This window comes from Mauremys mutica, chromosome 17 (assembly GCF_020497125.1).
Source record: "Mauremys mutica isolate MM-2020 ecotype Southern chromosome 17, ASM2049712v1, whole genome shotgun sequence".
Taxonomy (NCBI): domain Eukaryota; kingdom Metazoa; phylum Chordata; order Testudines; family Geoemydidae; genus Mauremys; species Mauremys mutica.
In genome coordinates this window covers 14,172,238-14,193,932 of record NC_059088.1, presented here as the reverse complement: position 1 = coordinate 14,193,932, position 21,695 = coordinate 14,172,238, and the positions used below count along the sequence as shown (strand labels likewise).

General features: G+C 53.5%; 1 protein-coding gene across 1 annotated transcript in view; it reads left to right on the top strand.

The window, feature by feature from the left end:
- LOC123352005 (guanylate-binding protein 1-like) overlaps positions 1-21,695 on the top strand; it is a 174,153-nt gene that overhangs the window by 15,080 nt on the left and 137,378 nt on the right. Inside the window, exon 3 of the mRNA XM_044991689.1 lies at positions 12,949-13,058. Within this exon, the coding sequence (XP_044847624.1) occupies positions 12,949-13,058 (110 nt within the window). The remainder of the gene's footprint in view (positions 1-12,948; positions 13,059-21,695) is intronic.

Here is a 21,695-nt window from a genome sequence, read left to right as displayed (position 1 = left end):
CTACTTAGCAGGGCAGAAGAGCTAATAACTGATGACATGAAGAAAGCTGAGGTTTTTAATGCCTATTTTGCTTCAGTCTTCGCTAAAATGGTTAATGATGACCTTGACTCACAATTAATATTGATAACCAGAGGGAAGGAATACAAGCCAAAATAGGGAAAGAACAGATTAAAGAATATTTAGATCAATTAGATGTATTCAAGTCAGCAAGGCAGGATGAAATTCATCCTAGGGTATTTAAGGAGCTCGCTGAAGTAATCTGGGAACCATTAGCAATTATCTTTGAGAACTCGTGGAGGACGGGAGAGGTCCCGGAAAGACTAGAGAAGGACAAACCTATCTTTAAAAAGGGGAACAAGGAGGACTTGGGGAATTAGAGATCAGTCAGTCTAACGTCATACCTGGAAAGATACTGGAGCAAATTATTAATCTACCAGTTTGTAAACCCTTGGAGGATAATAGGGTTATAAAGAATAGTCAGCATGGATTTGTCAAGAACAAATCATCCCAAACCAACTTAATTTCTTTCTTTGATAGAATTACTGACCTAGGGGATGGAAGGAAGCCTTAGACAGATACACCTTCATTTTAGTAAGGCTGTTGACCTTACTAAAATGACATTCTGCATGACATTCTCATAAGCAAACTAGGGAATGTGATCTAGATTAATTTACTACAAAGTGGGTGCACAACTGGTTGAAAGATTGTACTCGTGGAGTAGTTATCAATGGTTTGCTGTCAAAATGGGAGGGTGTATCTAGTGGGGTCTCACAAGGGTCATTCCTGGGTCCAGCACTGGTCAATATTTTCACGAATAACTTGGATAATGGAGTAAAGGGCATGCTTATAAAATCCTCACATGACACCAAGCAGGGAGGGGTTGCAAGCACTCTGGAGAACAGGTTTAAAATTCAAAATGACCTTGACAAATTGGAGAATGGTCTGAATTCAACAAGATCAAAGTCAATAAAGACAAGTGCAAAGTACTTCACTTGGGAAGGAAAAATCAAATTCACAATTACAAAATAGGGAATAACTGTCCAGGTGTCAGTACTGATGAAAAGGATCTGTGGGTTACAGAGGACCAAAAACTGAATATGAGCCAACAATGTGGTGCATCTGCAAAAAAAAAAAAAAGGTGAATATGATTCTGGGGTGTATTGACGGGAGTGTTGTATGTAGGACACAGGAGGTAATTGTCGCGCTCTGCTTGGTAATGGTGAGGCCTCAACTGTGTCCAGTTCTGGGCACTGCATGTTAGGAGAGATGTGGACAAATTGGGGGGAAGAGGTTGTTAGGATGGGGGGCGGGAAGTGGGCAGAGGAGAATGGGAGAGCAGGGGGAGATGCAGGGGGAAAGAGGATGGGGAGAAGTGAAGGAATGGGAAGAGGAGAAGCAGGGGATGGGACCCCATGTGACAGGGGGGCAAAAGTTCTTTGTGCCCAGGGCCCCACTAAATCTTAGTCCACCTCTGTTTCTATGATTCTTTGGGAATGGAATTCTCTAGAGGAAGTATAAGGCTGTGTCTCCACTGCAACTAGGAGCGAGCCCCTCAGCCGGGCAGATAGATTCATGCTAGCAGGGCTTGAGTTAGTGTGCTAACAATAGCTCTGTGGCTCTGCCAGTGACTGAAGCTAGCAACCCGAGCTCAAACCAAGGCACCTGGATGGGCTGAGAGCATGAGCTGTGCCCCAGCTGCAACATCCACACAGCTATTTTTAGTGCGCTAGCCCGAGTTAAGCTAGTGTGAGTTTGTTTACACAGGCTGTGAGGCTTGCTCCCAGCTTCAGTGGAGACATATGCTAAGAGACCCCTGCAATTCTAAATCCAGTCATTGGGGAAGGGGGGGGGGTGAGTTAAAGCGCTCTGTGGGCTGGGTAGGTAGTGAAACCTTTCCCAGGTACCTTTGTATAGCAGAACAGATGTATAAAAGGAGTTAATTTCCGGGCTGCTTTACAAGACTGTGGGGTGAGCAGCTTCAGACTTGCAGATTTTCCAGGTGGAAAGCACAGGGCCTGAGGCAGTGAGAGGGAAAATGTGTTAGGAGGAGAATCTGAGAGGGAGGGGCCTCAGAGACCTGAGTCTAGAGGTATGTCTACACTAGAGGATTATTCCGATTTTACAGAACCCGGTTTTTGGAAACAGATTGTGTAAAGTCGAGTGCACACGACCACACTAAGCACATTAATTCGGTGGTGTGCGTCCATGTACCAAAGCTAGCGTCGACTTCCAGAGTGTTGCACTGTGGGTAGCTATCCCAGAGGTATCCCATAGTTCCCGCATTCTCCCCCGCCCCTTGGAATTCTGAGTTGCGATCACAATGCATGATGGGGCAAAAACAGTGCCGCGGGTGATTCTGGGTAAATGTCGTCAGTCAATCCTCCCTCCATGAAAGCAATGGCAGACAATCATTTCGCACCCTTTTCCCTGGATTGCCCGGGCAGATGCCATAGCACGGCAACCATGGAGCCCGTTCAGCCTTTTTTCACTGTCACCGTATGTCTACTGGATGCTGCTGACAGACGCGGTACTGCAGTGCTACACAGCAGCATCCCCTTGCCTTTTGCAAGTTAGCAGAGATGGTTACCAGTCATATTGTGCCATCTGCTTCTGTCATGGGTGCTCCTGGCGCATGGACAAAAATGGGAATGACTCCCCAGGTTATTCCTTTCTTCAAGTTTTGTCTAATGGAGAGTCAGTCCTGCCTAGAATATCAGGCAAGCCTACCAAAGAACCAGAGAGGCAAACACCCACTCTGGGTCAGAGCCCCAGACATCCCGCAGAAATGATGAGCTGCATGCCATTCTAGGGGGTGCCCCTGCAACAACCCCACCCATTGCTTCCCTGCTCCTCCACCCCTCCTGGGCTACCATGGCAGTTATCCCCCCATTTGTGTGATGAAGTAATAAAGAATGCATGAATAAGAAACAACACTGACTTTATTGCCTCTGCAAGCAGAGATAAAAGGGGGTGGTGGGGAAGGCAGCCTCTAGCTGCTATGATATTCCAGGCAGGACTGAATCTCCATTAGACATTAAGGGGGGTGAGGGGAGAGCGCAGCCTCTGGCTGCTATGATATTCCAGGCAGGACTGAATCTCAATTAGACAAAGCTTAAAGAAGGGAACGACCGGGAGTCATTCCCATTTTTGCCCAGGCACCCCTGGCCGACCTCATCGAGGCCAGCCAGGAGCACTCATGGGATGATGATGGATACCAGTCATATTGCACCATCTGCCATCGGGAAGGGAAAGGAAGGAGATGCTGCTGTTTAGTGCTGCAGCACCGCGTCTGCCAGCAGCATCCAGTGGACATACGGTGACATTGAAAAAAGGTGAGAAATGATTGTTTTCCCTTTTCTTTCACGGGTGGGGGGAGGCTGACGACATATACTCTGAACCACCTGTGACAATGTTTTTGACCCTTCAGGCTTTGGGAGCTCAACCAGGAATGCAAATAGTTTTTGGAGAGTGCGGGAACTGTGGGATAGCTAGAGTCCTCAGTCCCCCCTCCCTCCCTCCGTGAGCATCCATTTGATTCTTTGGCTTTCTGTTACGCTTGTCTCAGCTCCTTAAGTTTCACACATCACTGTGTTGAGTCCTGTAGCGGGCCGGTGTGGCTCCCCTCCTCCCCGGGGAGGGTTGAGCCCCGGACACAGGAAGGGGCGGGGCTACGGAGTAGTAAGCCCGCCCCTCAGCGGGTCAGGCGGCGACCCGGAAGAATAAAAGCCAGCCCAGCCAGCTCAGTCAGGCCCCAACCACCCCAGGGAGCAGACCTGCCTGAGGGAGCTCCTGACGGGGAAGTCGCTGGAGCCTCGGGCCCTTGCCTGGACTGGCCGGAGACACCCCAGACCCGCTACTGGGAAGACCCGCCGGAGCTTCCCCGTGCTACCTATGATGAGGAGCCGCTAGGAAACTCCCCATCGCCGTGCTGCTATCCGGAGGAACCCCCGGATCCGAGTTGGCCAGCTTTCCCCGAGGACCTACCCGATCTACCCCCCAGCCCGGGGGTTGAGCAACCAATGCAGTGGGACTTCCCGGAACCCGACGCCGTGGGTCAGGTAGGACCAGAGGGGGATAGTGGAAGTGGCCCGGGGGCAGCCGACCTCAGTCAGGCTGCTGACCAGACCGAGCCTATGTCAGTGTGTTGCGGTCAGGATCCCCACTGACCGTCAGCGGTGACGACCGCTGTCTAGGGCCCCGGGCTGGGACACAGTGGAGTGGGTGGGCCTGTGTCCCCCCTGCCACCCCACTCACGGGTGGCAGCCGTCCCCCTCTACCTACTGGCTCGGCCTGCTACAAGAGGCCTGAGCCCCTGTACTGTTTGCTACTGGCTCAGCCTGCCACAAGAGGCCTGAGCCCTTATACTGTTTGCTACTAGCTCAGCCTGCTACAAGAGGCCTGAGCCCCTGTACTGTTTGCTACTAGCTCGGCCTGCTACAAGAGGCCTGAGCCCTTATACTGTTTGCTACTAGCTCAGCCTGCTACAAGAGGCCTGAGCCCCTGTACTGTTTGCTACTGGCTCGGCCTGCTACAAGAGGCCTGAGCCCTTATACTGTTTGCTACTAGCTCAGCCTGCTACAAGAGGCCTGAGCCCCTGTACTGTTTGCTACTGGCTCAGCCTGCCACAAGAGGCCTGAGCCCTTATACTGTTTGCTACTAGCTCAGCCTGCTACAAGAGGCCTGAGCCCTTATACTGTTTGCTACTAGCTCAGCCTGCTACAAGAGGCCTGAGCCCCTGTACTGTTTGCTACTGGCTCGGCCTGCTACAAGAGGCCTGAGCCCTTATACTGTTTGCTACTAGCTCAGCCTGCTACAAGAGGCCTGAGCCCCTGTACTGTTTGCTACTGGCTCGGCCTGCTACAAGAGGCCTGAGCCCTTATACTGTTTGCTACTAGCTCAGCCTGCTACAAGAGGCCTGAGCCCCTATACTGTTTGCTACTGGCTCAGCCTGCCACAAGAGGCCTGAGCCCTTATACTGTTTGCTACTAGCTCAGCCTGCTACAAGAGGCCTGAGCCCCTGTGCTGTTTGCTACTGGCTCGGCCTGCTACAAGAGGCCTGAGCCCTTATACTGTTTGCTACTAGCTCAGCCTGCTACAAGAGGCCTGAGCCCCTATACTGTTTGCTACTAGCTCAGCCTGCTACAAGAGGCCTGAGCCCCTGTACTGTTTGCTACTGGCTCGGCCTGCTACAAGAGGCCTGAGCCCTTATACTGTTTGCTACTAGCTCAGCCTGCTACAAGAGGCCTGAGCCCCTATACTGTTTGCTACTGGCTCAGCCTGCTACAAGAGGCCTGAGCCCCTGTATTGTTTGCTACTGGCAGCCTGCCACAAGAGGCCTGCCCTTATACTGTTTGTCGCCCAGCCCCTGATCCAGAGGGCCTGGGCCTTTGCCAGACCGTTAGTACTGCTTATAGCTCAGCCTGACAGCAAAAGGACTGAGCCCCAACTGACTCTGTCTTCATTTACCTCGCCTTAAAGGGACAGGACAGAGCACCCCCTGTGAGACCAGCGGGCCGGTGTGGCTCCCCTCCTCCCCTCAGAGGGTTGAGCCCCGGACCCGCCTGTTACAAGTGGCACCTGACCAGGGACCTTTAGATCCCTTGCCCCTGTGAGAAGGGGCCGGTGAGAGGGCGGCGGACCGCCCCTCTTAGCCAGGAAGATGGAGACTTACCGGCTGTTCCAGCTGCTGGTGGAAAGCCAGGAGCGGCAACAGGCAGCTCAGCTCCTGCAGCAGCAGCAGCAGCATGCCGCCCAGCTGGAACAGCAGCGGGAGCGAGACGCGGCCCAGCTGCAGCAGCAGCAACAGCAACAGGTAGCTCAGCTAGAGCAGCAACAGCAGCTGGTGCAGCAGCTTGGGACCCAGCTGCAGCACCTCCTCGGGCCCGCCCCCCGCCCCGCTGAATGGCCCGCGGGGGAGGGCACGGGGGGGGGTCCGCGTCTGGCGACCCTCCTGCGTCTGACCAAGATGGGCCCAGAGGACGACCCGGAGGCCTTCTTGGTCACTTTTGAGCGGGTGGCCCTCGTGGCGGGATGGGCAAGAGACCAGTGGGCCACCTTGCTGGCCCCCTATTTGACCGGGACGGCCCAAGCAGCCTACCGGGGGCTGGCGACCGAAGAAGCCCGCGACTACGACCGCGTGAAGGCTGCAGTCCTCGACGCTTTGGACATTAGCCCGGAGACGTTTAGGCAGCGGTTCAGGCGACATACCTACCCGGCGGGAGCCCGTCCCCGGATGGTGGCCCAGACCCTGAAGGAGGCCTGCCGTAGGTGGCTGCAGCCAGACGTCAGGACGGCAGAGGAGGTCACCGAGCAGGTGGTGTTGGAGCAGTTTGTTCACACCCTGCCGGCCAAAGGCCGGGCCTGGGTACTCCGCCACCGACCGACGACCTTAGCAGACGCCGTCGCGCTCATGGAGGGTTTCCTGGCGGCTGAAGCCTCGATAGGGCCCACCTTCCGGCCACCTACCTCGGGTCCCGAACGACCCCGGGATGAGAAAAGGGCGTCGAACATGCCCCACCCACGAGGCCCAGACCACGGGCCGGGACCCCGACAGGAAACCCCGACTCCACGCTGGGAAGCAGCTCCCCGGCTGACTACCCCAGCCTTCCCCCAGGGAGTGCCCAAGGTCCGGCGGAGCCCCCCCCGAAGTACCAGAACAAGCCTTCCCCGGAGTGGACGCCCTGAGCTCGGTCCATGCTTTAGATGTGGGAAAGCAGGCCACGTACAACGAGACTGTCCCGAGATGGATTGCAGTTTCGGGCAGGTTTACGTAGGGGCCGGCCGGGCCCGCCGGGCGGAGGCCCCCAAGCTGATAATCCCGGTGACGGTTGAGAACCAGACCACACAGGCCCTGATCGATTCAGGGTGCGGCCAGACCTTGGTCCGCCAAACTCTGGGACCACCGGCCGACCCCCGTCTGACGCCGATACAATTGCAGTGCATCCATGGGGATGTCCGACCTTACCCGAGTGCCTGGGCCCAGCTAACGGTGGGAGGCATTACCCGGCGGGTAGTCGTCGGCCTGGCACCCGGCCTGGCCTATCCGGTGATTCTGGGGCGAGATTGGCCCTCATTTGAAGAGGTCCTCCGGGCAACGCCGGGGTTGGCTGCTGAACCCCGGGGACCTCCGCCTGAGGCGGGGCAGACTGATGAGGAGAGTGAGGGAGAAGACCAAGAAGGTCAGGGGCCGCCGGGGCCAGCTCCCACAGAACCTCGCTTCGATACGGACTTTTGCCGCGACCAACGGTCGGACCCGACACTTAGCCGGGCCTACGACCAACTTGCGGCCGTCGACGGCTCCATAGTGGACTCTCGTCGGGCCACGCAGTGGCCCCATTTCGAGTTGCGACGGGATCGGCTCTACCGCATCGACCGAGACCCGCGCACCCGGGAACCTGTGACGCAATTGCTGGTACCCCGTTGTCACCGCAGGGCCGTGATGCAGTTGGCCCACGATGTGCCCGCTGCCGGGCATCTGGGGCAAGAAAAGACCCTTGCCCGAATCCTGGCACGGTTTTTTTGGCCCGGTATCCATCAAGAGGTGAAGCAATATTGTACCTCCTGCCCCGAGTGTCAGCTGGCCGCACCGCCTCGGGTACCCAAGGCCCCCTTAGTCCCTATGCCAGTCGTTGAGACCCCCTTTGAGCGGGTCGCCATGGACCTGATAGGTCCGCTTCCCCGAAGCACGGCCGGCTTCCAGTATGTCCTCGTCCTCGTGGACTACGCTTCCCGCTTCCCCGAGGCCGTTCCCCTGCGGAGCATCACTGCCCGGACCATTGCGGGGGAACTGATGAAGATATTTTCCCGGGTAGGGTTGCCTAGGGAGATCCTAACGGATCAGGGCACTAACTTCACGTCCCGGCTGCTCCAACAGGTCTGCAAACTCCTGGGGGTGAAACAGCTGCATACGTCTGTATACCACCCGCAGACCGACGGGTTGGTAGAGCGGTTTAACCGCACCCTTAAGGACATGCTAAAAAAATTCCCCCCCGGGGAACTGCGACACTGGGACCAGTTCCTACCGCCCCTGCTGTTGGCCATCCGGGAGGTGCCGCAAGCGTCGACCAAGTTCTCCCCTTTTGAATTGTTGTACGGGCGGAGGCCCCGCGGACTGCTGGATTTGATGCGGGAAACATGGGAGGAGTCGGCCTCCCCAACTCAGGGCCTCCTCCAGTACGTCCTCCAGTTACGGGGGTACTTAACGCAGGCCGGGACGTTAGCACGGGAGAATTTGCGGGCAGCCCAGGCGAAACAGGAGAGGAACTATAACCAAGAGACACGGGCCCGGAGGTTCGCTCCTGGGGACCGGGTCCTACTGCTTCTACCCTCCAGCGAGTCGAAGCTGTTGGCCCGCTGGCAGGGGCCCTATGAGGTGGTGCGGCAAGTGGGACCCGTGACATACGAAATCCGCCAACCCGACCGACGGAAGAAGCTCCAGGTCTACCACATCAACCTGCTGAAGCCATGGTGTGACCGAGAGGGCCTACTGATCGACCCTTGCCCGCCTGAGCCCGAACTGGGCCCCGACACGGCCGAGACAAGGGGTGTGGAGGAACCCCCGATAGGCCCCTCGCTCACGGCAGAGCAGCGTAAGCAGGCTACATGTCTCCTGCAGGCTTTCCAAAAAACCTTCACGGCAGTCCCGGGGTATACAACCCAGGCCTGTCACACGATTCTGACCGAGCCAGGGAAAACGATCAGGGAACCCACCCGGCCTTTGCCATACCGGATGCGGCAGGAGGTAGAAGAAGAGGTCCAAACCATGTTGGCCTTGGGGGTCATCGAGCCTTCCTGCAGTGAATGGCGCAGTCCGGTGGTGCTGGTCCCCAAACCGGACGGTACGCGCCGATTTTGTATAGACTTCCGTCGGGTAAACGCCATCTCGCGGTTTGACGCCTATCCGATGCCCAGGGTGGACGAACTCCTGGGCCGCCTGGGGGAAGCCCAATTTATTACCACCCTGGACCTGAGCAAAGGATATTGGCAGATCCCACTCGACGAAGCGTCCAAAGAGAAAACGGCCTTTGCTACCCCCTCAGGCCTTTATCAATTTAATCGAATGCCGTTCGGCCTCCATGGGGCCCCTGCTACCTTCCAGCGGTTGATGGACCACCTCTTGCGGCCCCACCAGGAGTATGCGGCCGCCTACTTGGATGACGTGGTAATCTACAGCCGCCACTGGGAAGATCACCTCAACCGGGTCGCCACGGTCCTACGGACCTTGCGAGAGGCAGGGTTGACCGCCAACCCTAAGAAATGTAGGATCGCATGGCAGGAGACCACCTATCTTGGCTACACGGTGGGAGGAGGTCGAATCAGACCCCTGGTAGGCAAGGTACAGGCCCTTGCGGACTGTCCCACACCCACGACGAAACGCCAAGTGCGGCAGTTCCTGGGGCTCGCCGGGTATTATCGGAGGTTTATTCCGCAATTCGCATCAATTGCCGCACCCCTAACTGAGCTCCTCACGAAAAATAGCCCCCGACAGGTGCGCTGGACGGCCGAGTGTGAGGTGGCCTTCCAGACCCTGAAGGACCGCCTTTGCCAGGAACCAGTCCTGTACAGCCCGGACTTCGACAAGCCGTTTATTCTACAGACAGACGCGTCTAAGACCGGCGTAGGGGCGGTCCTGTCGCAAGAAGCGGAGGGGGGGGACCATCCAGTAATATACCTCAGCCGGAAACTATTCCCCCGCGAGCGAAACTATTCCGTGATCGAGAAAGAAGCCCTAGCGGTGAAGTGGGCCTGTGATGCCCTCCGATTCTTCCTCCTAGGTGCCCCCTTCACCCTCGTCACGGACCATGCACCCCTCCAATGGTTAATGAGGATGAAGGATAACAACCCCCGGATCATGCGGTGGTACCTAGCCCTACAGCCCTATGCCTTTACCATCCGGCATCGGGCGGGCAAGGACCACGCGAATGCTGACTTCCTGTCCCGCCTTGAGGAGATGGAAGGACCTGGCCCCAAGGTATGGGAGCCAGGCTTGGGGGGGGGGGGGAATGTAGCGGGCCGGTGTGGCTCCCCTCCTCCCCGGGGAGGGTTGAGCCCCGGACACAGGAAGGGGCGGGGCTACGGAGTAGTAAGCCCGCCCCTCAGCGGGTCAGGCGGCGACCCGGAAGAATAAAAGCCAGCCCAGCCAGCTCAGTCAGGCCCCAACCACCCCAGGGAGCAGACCTGCCTGAGGGAGCTCCTGACGGGGAAGTCGCTGGAGCCTCGGGCCCTTGCCTGGACTGGCCGGAGACACCCCAGACCCGCTACTGGGAAGACCCGCCGGAGCTTCCCCGTGCTACCTATGATGAGGAGCCGCTAGGAAACTCCCCATCGCCGTGCTGCTATCCGGAGGAACCCCCGGATCCGAGTTGGCCAGCTTTCCCCGAGGACCTACCCGATCTACCCCCCAGCCCGGGGGTTGAGCAACCAATGCAGTGGGACTTCCCGGAACCCGACGCCGTGGGTCAGGTAGGACCAGAGGGGGATAGTGGAAGTGGCCCGGGGGCAGCCGACCTCAGTCAGGCTGCTGACCAGACCGAGCCTATGTCAGTGTGTTGCGGTCAGGATCCCCACTGACCGTCAGCGGTGACGACCGCTGTCTAGGGCCCCGGGCTGGGACACAGTGGAGTGGGTGGGCCTGTGTCCCCCCTGCCACCCCACTCACGGGTGGCAGCCGTCCCCCTCTACCTACTGGCTCAGCCTGCTACAAGAGGCCTGAGCCCCTGTACTGTTTGCTACTGGCTCAGCCTGCCACAAGAGGCCTGAGCCCTTATACTGTTTGCTACTAGCTCAGCCTGCTACAAGAGGCCTGAGCCCCTGTACTGTTTGCTACTGGCTCGGCCTGCTACAAGAGGCCTGAGCCCTTATACTGTTTGCTACTAGCTCAGCCTGCTACAAGAGGCCTGAGCCCCTGTACTGTTTGCTACTGGCTCGGCCTGCTACAAGAGGCCTGAGCCCTTATACTGTTTGCTACTAGCTCAGCCTGCTACAAGAGGCCTGAGCCCCTGTACTGTTTGCTACTGGCTCAGCCTGCCACAAGAGGCCTGAGCCCTTATACTGTTTGCTACTAGCTCAGCCTGCTACAAGAGGCCTGAGCCCTTATACTGTTTGCTACTAGCTCAGCCTGCTACAAGAGGCCTGAGCCCCTGTACTGTTTGCTACTGGCTCGGCCTGCTACAAGAGGCCTGAGCCCTTATACTGTTTGCTACTAGCTCAGCCTGCTACAAGAGGCCTGAGCCCCTATACTGTTTGCTACTGGCTCAGCCTGCCACAAGAGGCCTGAGCCCTTATACTGTTTGCTACTAGCTCAGCCTGCTACAAGAGGCCTGAGCCCCTATACTGTTTGCTACTAGCTCAGCCTGCTACAAGAGGCCTGAGCCCCTGTACTGTTTGCTACTGGCTCGGCCTGCTACAAGAGGCCTGAGCCCTTATACTGTTTGCTACTAGCTCAGCCTGCTACAAGAGGCCTGAGCCCCTATACTGTTTGCTACTGGCTCAGCCTGCTACAAGAGGCCTGAGCCCCTGTATTGTTTGCTACTGGCAGCCTGCCACAAGAGGCCTGCCCTTATACTGTTTGTCGCCCAGCCCCTGATCCAGAGGGCCTGGGCCTTTGCCAGACCGTTAGTACTGCTTATAGCTCAGCCTGACAGCAAAAGGACTGAGCCCCAACTGACTCTGTCTTCATTTACCTCGCCTTAAAGGGACAGGACAGAGCACCCCCTGTGAGACCAGCGGGCCGGTGTGGCTCCCCTCCTCCCCTCAGAGGGTTGAGCCCCGGACCCGCCTGTTACAAGTCCCTATTGTGGCCTCTGTCTATCATAGCCTTGGAGATTTTTTCAAATGCTTTGGCCTTTCGTCTCCCCATACAGAGATCATACAGAGATCAGTTTCAGTATCTCCCGTACGGTCCATGCTGGAGCTCTTTTTGGATTTGGGACTGCATCGCCACCCGTGCTGATCGGAGCTCCACGATGGGCAAACAGGAAATTAAATTCAAAAGTTCGCGGGGCTTTTCCTGTCTACCTGGCCAGTGCATCCGTGTTTAGATTGCTGTCCAGAGCGGTCACAATGGTGCACTGTTGGATAGCTCCCGGAGGCCAATACCATCGAATTGCAGCCACACTAACCCTAATCCAAAATGCCAATACCGATTTCAGCGCTACTCTCCTCATCGGGGAGGAGTACAGCTATCGGTATTAAGAGCTCTTTATAGCGATATAAAGGGCTTCGTAGTGTAGACGGGTGCAGGGTAATGCGATTTAACGCTGCTAAATTCGATATAAACTTGTAGTGTAGACCAGGCCTAGGTGACAGGGGACTTATGCCTTAGCTGAGGTTCCAGAAAGGGTTTGTGTGAGAGGGGAGTGGGGGTTGTTAGGACCTCCAGTCAAGCAAACAGGCCTTGGGCATGTTCTGTAAGTAAACAAATTACTCTAAGAAATACCTTGACTTTGTGTCACCGATTTCACCTCCTGTGGGAAAATGGCTCCAGATTTGCTACTGCTCAGCAAAGGGAGAACAATGGTTATAGCTGGATGATAGCGTCTAAGTTTCCCCTTCCTGTAAAAGTTCACCCTGTCACTGGTACCTGCTGATTCTTCGAATGAGCTTAAAAAATGACCAGTGGATTGCACCATGTACCATGACACAGCAGTGATCTGTACAAAGCTGGAGCGTGATGCTGCTTTTATAATTGGCACCACTGAATTGGAGTTACAGGTGAAAGATGGATAGCTGAAGGCGTGCCACATGCTTCTGCACCTCCTAGGGTGGTGGCAAACTAGCATTCTGCTCCCCATGGGAAACTGCTGTCATGTGTGTTGTAGAGGATCCCTCCGTCTCCTTGTGCAGTGCTGCTGGCCAGCAGAACCTGTGTGTTACACTGACAGACTCATACAATGAGATGCTCTCAACCAACCCCATTCCCCTTCTCTCTCCCTCTGCCTGTGAACCTAGGATGACCCGAAGCATGACACCTGGATCTTCACACTGGCTGTCCTGCTGAGCAGCACCTTGGTGTACAACAGCAAAGGCACCATTGACCAGGACTCCATGAATAAGCTGCAGTATCCTTCCAGCGGGGGCTGCCCTGGGGAGTTGGAGTCTGCAGCTGCCAATGAAGGGGTGGGAGCTGCCCCAAGGTTTGCAGGGCCTGCTGGGGAGAAGATGGGGTAGCCATAGATGGAGGATGGATCCATCAATAATTTATCTATAAGTGTATATGAATTTATATAATAGAAAGATGGTCAGTCATTTAATAATCTTCCCACTCACATGCACACATGGAGATGTGTGGACACATTCTCACCCCTAAGTAACCTCCGGGGGTGGAGGCAGCCCTGGTATCAGATCTTAAGAGGTGTCTGGACCCTGACAATATGAAAACTAAAATGAGCCCTAATAGAAAGAGGAGGAGAGAGGGGACTTCAAAGGAAAAGTATCTCCTCTTCCCAACAGTTGCACCACATTACGCACCTTCTCTCCCTTCAGTCCCGACCTTCTGCTGGTCGGTCCCTTTTGCCAGACCCCTCTCCATGGTGTGTACCTCTTTTCTCAGTTGCCCCATCCCTTATATGGACAAGACAATAGCAAGGAAAACCAAGAAAGAAAACACCATGTGCTTTACATGAAGCTTGGTTATCTAGCTCTGGACCTTGGCTCAGCAACAACCATAGGGTCCTGCATAGGCCATTGCCTGCCTGGGCAGCATAAGCAGCATGATCTTCCTCCAGCCTATGGAGGAATCCAGGGATGTAGCTATGGGGGAAATGGTAGGCATCATGTACATACCCCTATGTGTGTGTTAACACAAGTGGCTGTGGATGTGGCAACCACCCCTTTGACTGCCACAGCAGGGACTGACCAGGGGACGTACAGAGCTAAAACCATGAGCGTCTGGGGTTTGGAGCTTTGGGCTGTAAATGACTCAATCTCTGTGCATTGGCACTGGGCTGGGGGACCTAGAGGGAGAGAAGTGCAACTCTGACATGAACATACCACCAGAACTGCTGCTTAGCCAGTCGGTCCCCAGCCTGAAGCAGTGCATGGGATCCTTCTTTACATCTTTATATATCAATACAAAGAAATTATGTATTGCCCCTGATGTTTCAGAATGCCACCCTCTGATGTACTAGGGTGCCACCCATTACTTTGTACATGTTGGTTTGATCAAAACCAACATGTACAAAGTAATGGGTGGCACCCTAGTACATCAGAGGGTGGCACCCTATCCATCACACTGTCATTATCCTTAAGTTGGTCAGTGTGTTCCTGTTCTCTTTGGGGGATGTGTTTGATATCGAGGTTTTCTGGTACCACCTTTCTCAAATGTGTTTGTGTATATATTCTTGTGCCCAGCACTACATAGGAATGTGTGTTTCTGCAATATCAGCCCTGATCTTGCCAGATCCTGTGTACAGGGTCAGCCTCTTGCTCACAACTTAACTTTGCTTTATATCAGCAAAATTTTGACTATGTTAGCCCAGGCCTCAGCCCATTCCAGGCCTCTGATATGTGGGCTTATGTTTCAGACCCTCATCTTGCTGCACTTGGGAAGCCTTATTAAGACATTCCACTTGGGAAACAGGCCCCACCTGGTGAATTTGGCTGGCTGAAGTTAGGATGCTGTAGATGTGAGGTCAGCAAGCTGCCAGAAGGCTACCTGGTGGGCAGAAATTAATTAGTCAGGAACTAGACAGGGCAGTGCAGGCGGTGAGATGCAGAATCTAATCATCGTGTCCATAGCTTGTCCTGGGGATTTCCAAGGCTGGGCAGCTAGTTCCACCCTTCTGAGTGACCTGCCTGAACCAGTGGCTGGAATGGGGCTTCCAGGCTGGACTCTTTTCGGCCTACTGCTCCAAGGCAAAGCCCAGGAGGTGTTTGACTCAGACATGGTACTCCAGGGCAATATGCCTCCATTAGGGATGCCCTAAAGTGGCCCCTGCATTGTGCCACAGACCTGAGGTGAAGGAGAATCAGTCAGCAATCCTGGATCTGCCCTCTGATGTCTGGTCACCAGGGCATTCCTGAAAACTGAAAATGGGATTTAATGGCCAGGGACTAATTTATGACCCCCACAGCTGAGAGAGAGATCTGGATAACTCTTCCTAAAGAGAAACCTGACAGGCTGGAAGACACCATCAGGATTGTTGCAGAGCTACAATTAGCCTTCGAGGCTGCAGAGGAAGTGGGGCCCAGCCCCAGGACATAAGAACATGAGGCTGAGCTGGTAGTCACTGCTGCTATGGGGAAGACAAGGGACTCGGACCGCTGACAATGGATGGAGGGCATGAGAGCAATGCAGCATGATATTAACCAGCTGAAAGCAGAAAGGGAGCCCTAGATCTAGAGAGAACAGATGGAGGGAGACAGGGCATAGGAAATGACTAATGCTTGATTGAGAAGCTGTCCCATCGGACGGACTGGGAAGATATACAGTGATGGAGGTGTGGCAGCTCAGGGACCATATGTGACAAATGTGGGAATTTCCTGTAATATTTTTATGAACTATCTGCATGGCACTGTACCTGTCCCCTTGGCATTGCAATCCCTTGGGAGAAAGGACTGATTTTCTCCCTTGGACAGGGAGAGCAGACCACGTTTCCAAGACACATGGTCACTAGGGCTGCCTGGGCAGAAATGAAGACATTGGAATGGAAGCCTTCATGAGCAAGTTGCTGCCCCCACCTCTCTGCAGGGAAGCAGAGCAAAAGCCCCGAGCGGGTGAGCAAATGGCAAAGGTGTTGGACTTAGGAAAAACTATTTCACTAGGAGGGTGGTGAAGCTCTGGAATGGGTTCCCTAGGGAGGTGGTGGATTCTCCATCCTTAGAGGTTTTTAAGGCCTGGCTTGACCAAGCCCTGGTTGGGATGATTTAGTTGGGGTTGATCCTGCTTCAAGCAGAGGGTTGGACTAGATACCTCCTGAGGTCTCTTCCAACCCTAATCTTCTATGATTCTAGGGTTCACCGACATACGGCAGCTCTCAGGGGCTGAGGGACAAAGGTGACAGGAATAGCAGGGATGGAGCTCAGGGGAGCAGGCACAGCAAAGCCCTGGGTCCCACCAATGTGAGCTCTACCCTAAGTCTGCTTCTCTCACGCTGACCCAAAGACTTTCAGATCCTATATGCCAGATGACTAGGCCGCCTGGGGTTACTGCAGATACTGACTGAAGAGCATTGCACCCTGAAGGATAGAACAAGTTTCCTTCAGGAATCTGGCTTGGCAGGACTTGCTGCAAGGAGACACAGATTGGGACCAAGATTGCTGGACCCTGAAAGCAGGGCCAGCTCTAGGCACCAGCAAAACAAGCAGGTGCTTGGGGCAGCACATTTCCAGGGGGTGTCATTTTGGCCATCCTTTTTTTTTAAAAAACTCACTTCCTTCCCTCTCACAACCCTGCAGAAGCGGAGCCACTGAGCAGCTGGGGGATCCACCATGGGAGCAGAGAAACCATGGGACCCTGGGAGCTGTAGTTTCTTGCCTAGCTCCCTGCCTATAGAGCCAGCCCTGGAGCAGGGAAAGAACTACATTTCCCAGCAATCCCTTGGCCGCTATCAACAGGAAAGGGAGGGGTAGGGAGTGAGGTAGCTGAGCCATGCTGTGAGTCGAAAGGGATGGCACTGTGAATGGGGAACAAGTGTGCCCAAAGAGAAGAAGGCTTTGCCCCAGATGGCCTCTTCAGAAGACTTCCCCAGACTGCATTAGGGATACTGGTGTGACCTCACCTTGCAGCCCCCAAAGAAGGAATTGAGTGGACTAAATAGACAGTGCAGCTCTGTATCTGAAGCCTAGCAAGGGAGGTATGTGGATCCCACTATAATTTAAAATGAAAAGTAAGGGAGAGGAGGGTCTGCTAGGGGACTTCGGCAGCTTTAGATATAATACCAGGCACGTAGGAGGATTTCCATGTCTGAGCCATGGAAGCAGAAATTGACTTTTCCTTTCCAGATTTAGCTAATATTCAGAAAGGAGATCTAGCACCTGCCTTCCAGACTTGAACACCCTCAAAAGTCAGGAGTGCTCAAGCTCAATCTGGGCAGCTGTTACTTCATTTCTCCCAAATCAAATATACTGATCCACTGTAACTTGCTGTAGAAAAAGTAGAATAAGAAATGAAGAAGCAAGACATGCTTCCCAGTGGTTTTTAGGACGGGAATTGCTATTTTCAACAGCTATTGCCTTTAAAAAAAAGTTGTATTTGTTTAAAAAGAAGACAGTAATACTGCATTGGCAAATTCTCCATAGAAACAAAGAGTGGAACAAAAGAATAATAAAGGCATCTCAACTTTTCCTCATTTATGTAGGACAGTCTTATAATATGCATCCAGATATCCTCCAGTCACACAAACTGAAAATTGTTCCACTTTACTGCAGTTCTGTAACCATATGGGAACCAATCCTGTCTGTGTTCTGTGCACATCCAAAATTCCTGCTGAATGACCTGCCCTGGGAGCAAGTTACCTGTGACCCAGGGCTGGGATAGCAGGAGGGTGCAGGTTGCGGGGAGAGCCCAGGGCTGGGGCAGTAGGGGAGGGTGGGGGGAGGGCACTGGTGGGGGGGAAAGGAGGGAGCCCAGTGCTGGGGCAGCAGGGGAGTGTATGGGGGAGCCCAGGGCTGGGGTCGGGGGCAGCCAAACATTTTTTTTTGCTTGGGGCGGCAAAAAACCTAGAGCCGGCCCTGCCTGAAAGGCCAGCTTTCAAAGTCCCGGAGACCACAGGCCTATCCCTCTGCAACTGTGTGGATCCTTGTGGTCCAGCACACTAAAGGAAACTGGTTAAAGTTCAGGGAGTAGAACAGACCTTGTGACTCTGACTCTGTGAGGGGGCATTCTACCCACATGAGTTCTGGAAGGGTTAATAGAAGCAAGAGAGGCCAATTAGCTATAGGGGGCACCTGGAGCGGAGCTAGAATGAAATGAGGCTTAATTGGAGATGAAGCTCACCTGGGCAGAAGCAGGTGGGGCTTCTATAAAGTGAGAGAGCTGCAGGAAAGGAGGGCTGCAGGGAGGAAAGCTGCAGTCGTGCTCCCTGATGTAAGGGGAGTGGGCAGTAGGAGCCCGTAATAGGAGTGTAAGAAGCAGTAAGGACTGGGAGAGTAAAGCCCTCAGGAACTGCAGGAGGGGTGTGGACAGTGGTGAGCTAATTCCCTAGATGAGCCATGATGAGGCACCGCCAAGCAGTGAGTAGATCTCCCTGCCTCCATTACAGACACCATACCAGGGTCAGACCTACATCTAAAGACCCTTAAGCCCAAAGTGAGAGACTATAGCTGCCAGTGAAATATTGCCGAAATACTACATCCCAGAGAAGATCAGTGGACACCCAATTCTGGTGGACTCGGGTACAGGTTTCCATCACACACTCACAGCTGTATGGGGAGGGGGGAGAGAACTGCCTAAGGAAGAGTTTCAACTTGGTGATCTGGGTTGCAACCCAAAGTCATCTAGAGACCACAGGAATCTGCAAATAATTGAGTCTAGACACTCTCTAGTTATCCTGTGAGTTCCCAGTAGCTGTATCCTCTGAGGAAACCCCAATTTGGATAGATTTCGTCCAGCAGCACAAGGCAGATCTGAGCTTCAAGAGAAGTCTCTGTATCATCAGAGAGAGACAGTTAGCCCTGACACCTGCAGAGGATGAAGTATCATAGAATCATAGAACTTAAGATCAGAAGGGACCATTATGATCATCTAGTCTGACCTCCCGCAAGATGCAGGCCACAAAAGCTGACCCACCCACTCCTGAAATAATTCTCTCCCTTGACTCAGCTGTTGAAGTCCCCAAATCCTGATTTAAAGACATCAAGTAGCAGATAATCCTCCAGCAAGCGACCCCTGCCCCATGCTACGGAGGAAGGCGAAAAACCTCCAGGGCCACTGCCAATCTACCCTGGAGGAAAATTCCTTCCCGACCCCAAATATGGCGATCAGCTGAACCCCGAGCATGTGGGCAAGACTCTCCAGCCAAACACTCAGGAAAAAGACTTTCAATATCCCAACATTGACCCTCGGTACTAATTACCAGTGGTCGCACGTTATTGACCTATTGACTAAATCATGTTATCCTATCAAACCATTCCCTCCATAAACTTATCAAGCTTAATCTTAAAGCCAGAGAGGTCCTTAAATTTAAGATTTAAGTACAGGTGTGCAAGCTGACTATAGGGAGGAAAGTGATGCTGCTCTGGAGGTCATTCCTGTACAGGTAAAGAGGAACCCAATGGAAGGGCTATAAGACATGCTGGTATCCCCACCATCAGGCTGACATGAATTCCTAGTGGCCCAAACCATGGGCAAAAGTTGGAGATGTAGTGTCCCGGGCAGAGCTTCCAATATGACAACAGAACCCCAAGTTATGTATCAGGGTATGGAGCTTGGTAGCGTCCACCCAGAGTTGACTGTGTTTCCAGAGATAGTACCTGAAGTACTAGCAGTACTGCAAGGCACTGGGAACAGACTGAACATAGGAGTGAAACACCTGTGGGCGAGAGAAGCTCTCATGCAGGAGTTGAGGCTGAGGAGACTCTGTCACCTGGGCAGCTATGAGCAGCCTGGAACATGTTGGAAAATTACATCATTGGCTTCTCCACAGGGGATGATGGCCTGGGGTGCACAGGGCTCAGGCTCAGCGGGGGAAGGTGCTGAAAATGTTTTCTGCCTTGGCCATCAAAATAACTGGGGCTGCTCCTGGGTACTGGGGTTGATTTAATTTCACTCAGCACCAGGTGGGCAAGCGTTTCCACATCAGCAGCCCATGCTGGATGACTGTTTGGACACTGGGAGAGGGCAGAAGGCTGCTAGTGCTTGTTAGGCCTCTCTGATTTCTGCCCATCAGGTGTGTCAGACTGGTGTTGGGACCTCTCCTTCGATTGGTGCTTTGACCTCCCTTGCTTTGGTGCTGAGGAAGCAATGCCAGCCTTCAGAGCCTGTGGTGCAGGGCTCAGTTTGAAGGGCTGGTTGGGAGTGAATCAGCCCTTTTGTTAGAGGCATCCTTGGGGTCGAATGTCCACTCACCTGATCACTAGCCCAATGGGACTTTGAGGAAGCAGGTCCCTTTTAAGAGCCGCTGTCCATTCTTCTCGGTCAGATGTGCCCCTCATCAGTTGTTCCAGGAGAAACAGCTTCTGATGACTGTCCCTCGACTGGTGAGTTCTAGATGAAGAATACTGACAGACTGAGCATTTGTTCAATGTATGGCTCTCACCTAGACAGAATAAACACTGGCTATGGCTGCCAGTGTGAGGAATGAGTCTATTGCATGATGGAAAAGTCCTGTATGCTGAGGACTCTGGGTCCGCCATTGGAAAGGCAGTAGCAGCAAGCAACTGACTTTAAAAAAAAAAGGAGGGGGGCTTTTGTGTGTGTTTTGTTACATACAGATTAAATTGAATTATGAAATAGGGGTAGGTAGCCTCAATGAACTAGACTAACCAGCTAAGATAAGGCAGAGAGAAAAAGGGAGAGTAATGGTATGGGTAGCAGATGGGCACTGCTGAGTTATGTCTTGATGGCACAGATGGTGAGAGAGAGCTGAGGAATGGTTGGGGCCCCTGTGTCCTTTATGCCCTCTGGTGCAGGATGGGGGCTAGAGGCCTGCAGGGCACAGCCCAAATGGACATTGCTGGGCAAAGATTCTGATCTCATATGCATGGGGCACACGTGCACCTTGAATGGGATTCACATGGACTAAACATCTTGAAGAGGAAGCTGCAGTCTTCACACAGTGTTTGAGGAGTAGAACAACTCCTGTGCTGTACTCTCTAACCTCGGGGAACGTGCACTGAACTGCAAGTCTGTGGCCCAGGAGTTCTACTCCCAGCCTTGGCCCTGACTGCCATTAAAGTTTGTGTGCACTTCATCACCCTCACTATGCACTGAGGTCTCATACTTCATCCTTGGAGGATAATGATTGTTCATGCTTTCTGTAGATAAAGGCTGAGAGCCCACAAGGAGCTAGGAAAAATCACTGGGATACACAAAGCCTGAGCTAGGTGCCTACATTCCAGTACAATGACTAGGGAGAGATAGGCACCTTAGAGTGCAAGTCACAAAAGCCAGCAGGCCAGCAGGGAGCTGCGTAAGCCGGCCAATGGGAGATGCTGACAAGAGTGGTGTGTGCTAAGCCCCACTCCTAAGTCCATGTTGTAGGGAGATGCCAGATTCTGCTTGGGATTTGCAGCTGGGAATCATAGAATCATAGAAATATATGACTGGAAGGGACCTTGAGAAGGCATCTGGTCCTGCCTCTTGTGCTGAGGCAGGACTAAGTTTTATCTAGACCAGGGGTAGGCAACCTATGGCACCAGTGCCAAAGGTGGCACGCGAGCCAATTTTCAGTGGCACTCACACTGCCCGGGTCCTGGCCACTGGTCGGGGGGGGGCCCTCTGAATTTTAATTTAATTTTAAATGAAGCTTCTTAAACATTTTAAAAACCTTATTTACTTTACATACAACAGTAGTTTAGTTATATATTATAGACTTACAGAGAGAGAGACCTTCTAAAAACATTAAAATGTATTAGTGACACGCGAAACCTTAAATTACAGTGAATAAATGAAGACTTGGCACACAACTTCTGAAAGATTGCCAACTCCTGATCTAGACCATTCTGGACAGGTGTCTGTCTAACCCGTTCTTAAAAGCCTCCAATGACAGAGATTCCACAACCTCCCTAGGCATTTTGTTCCAGTGCTTAAATAGCCT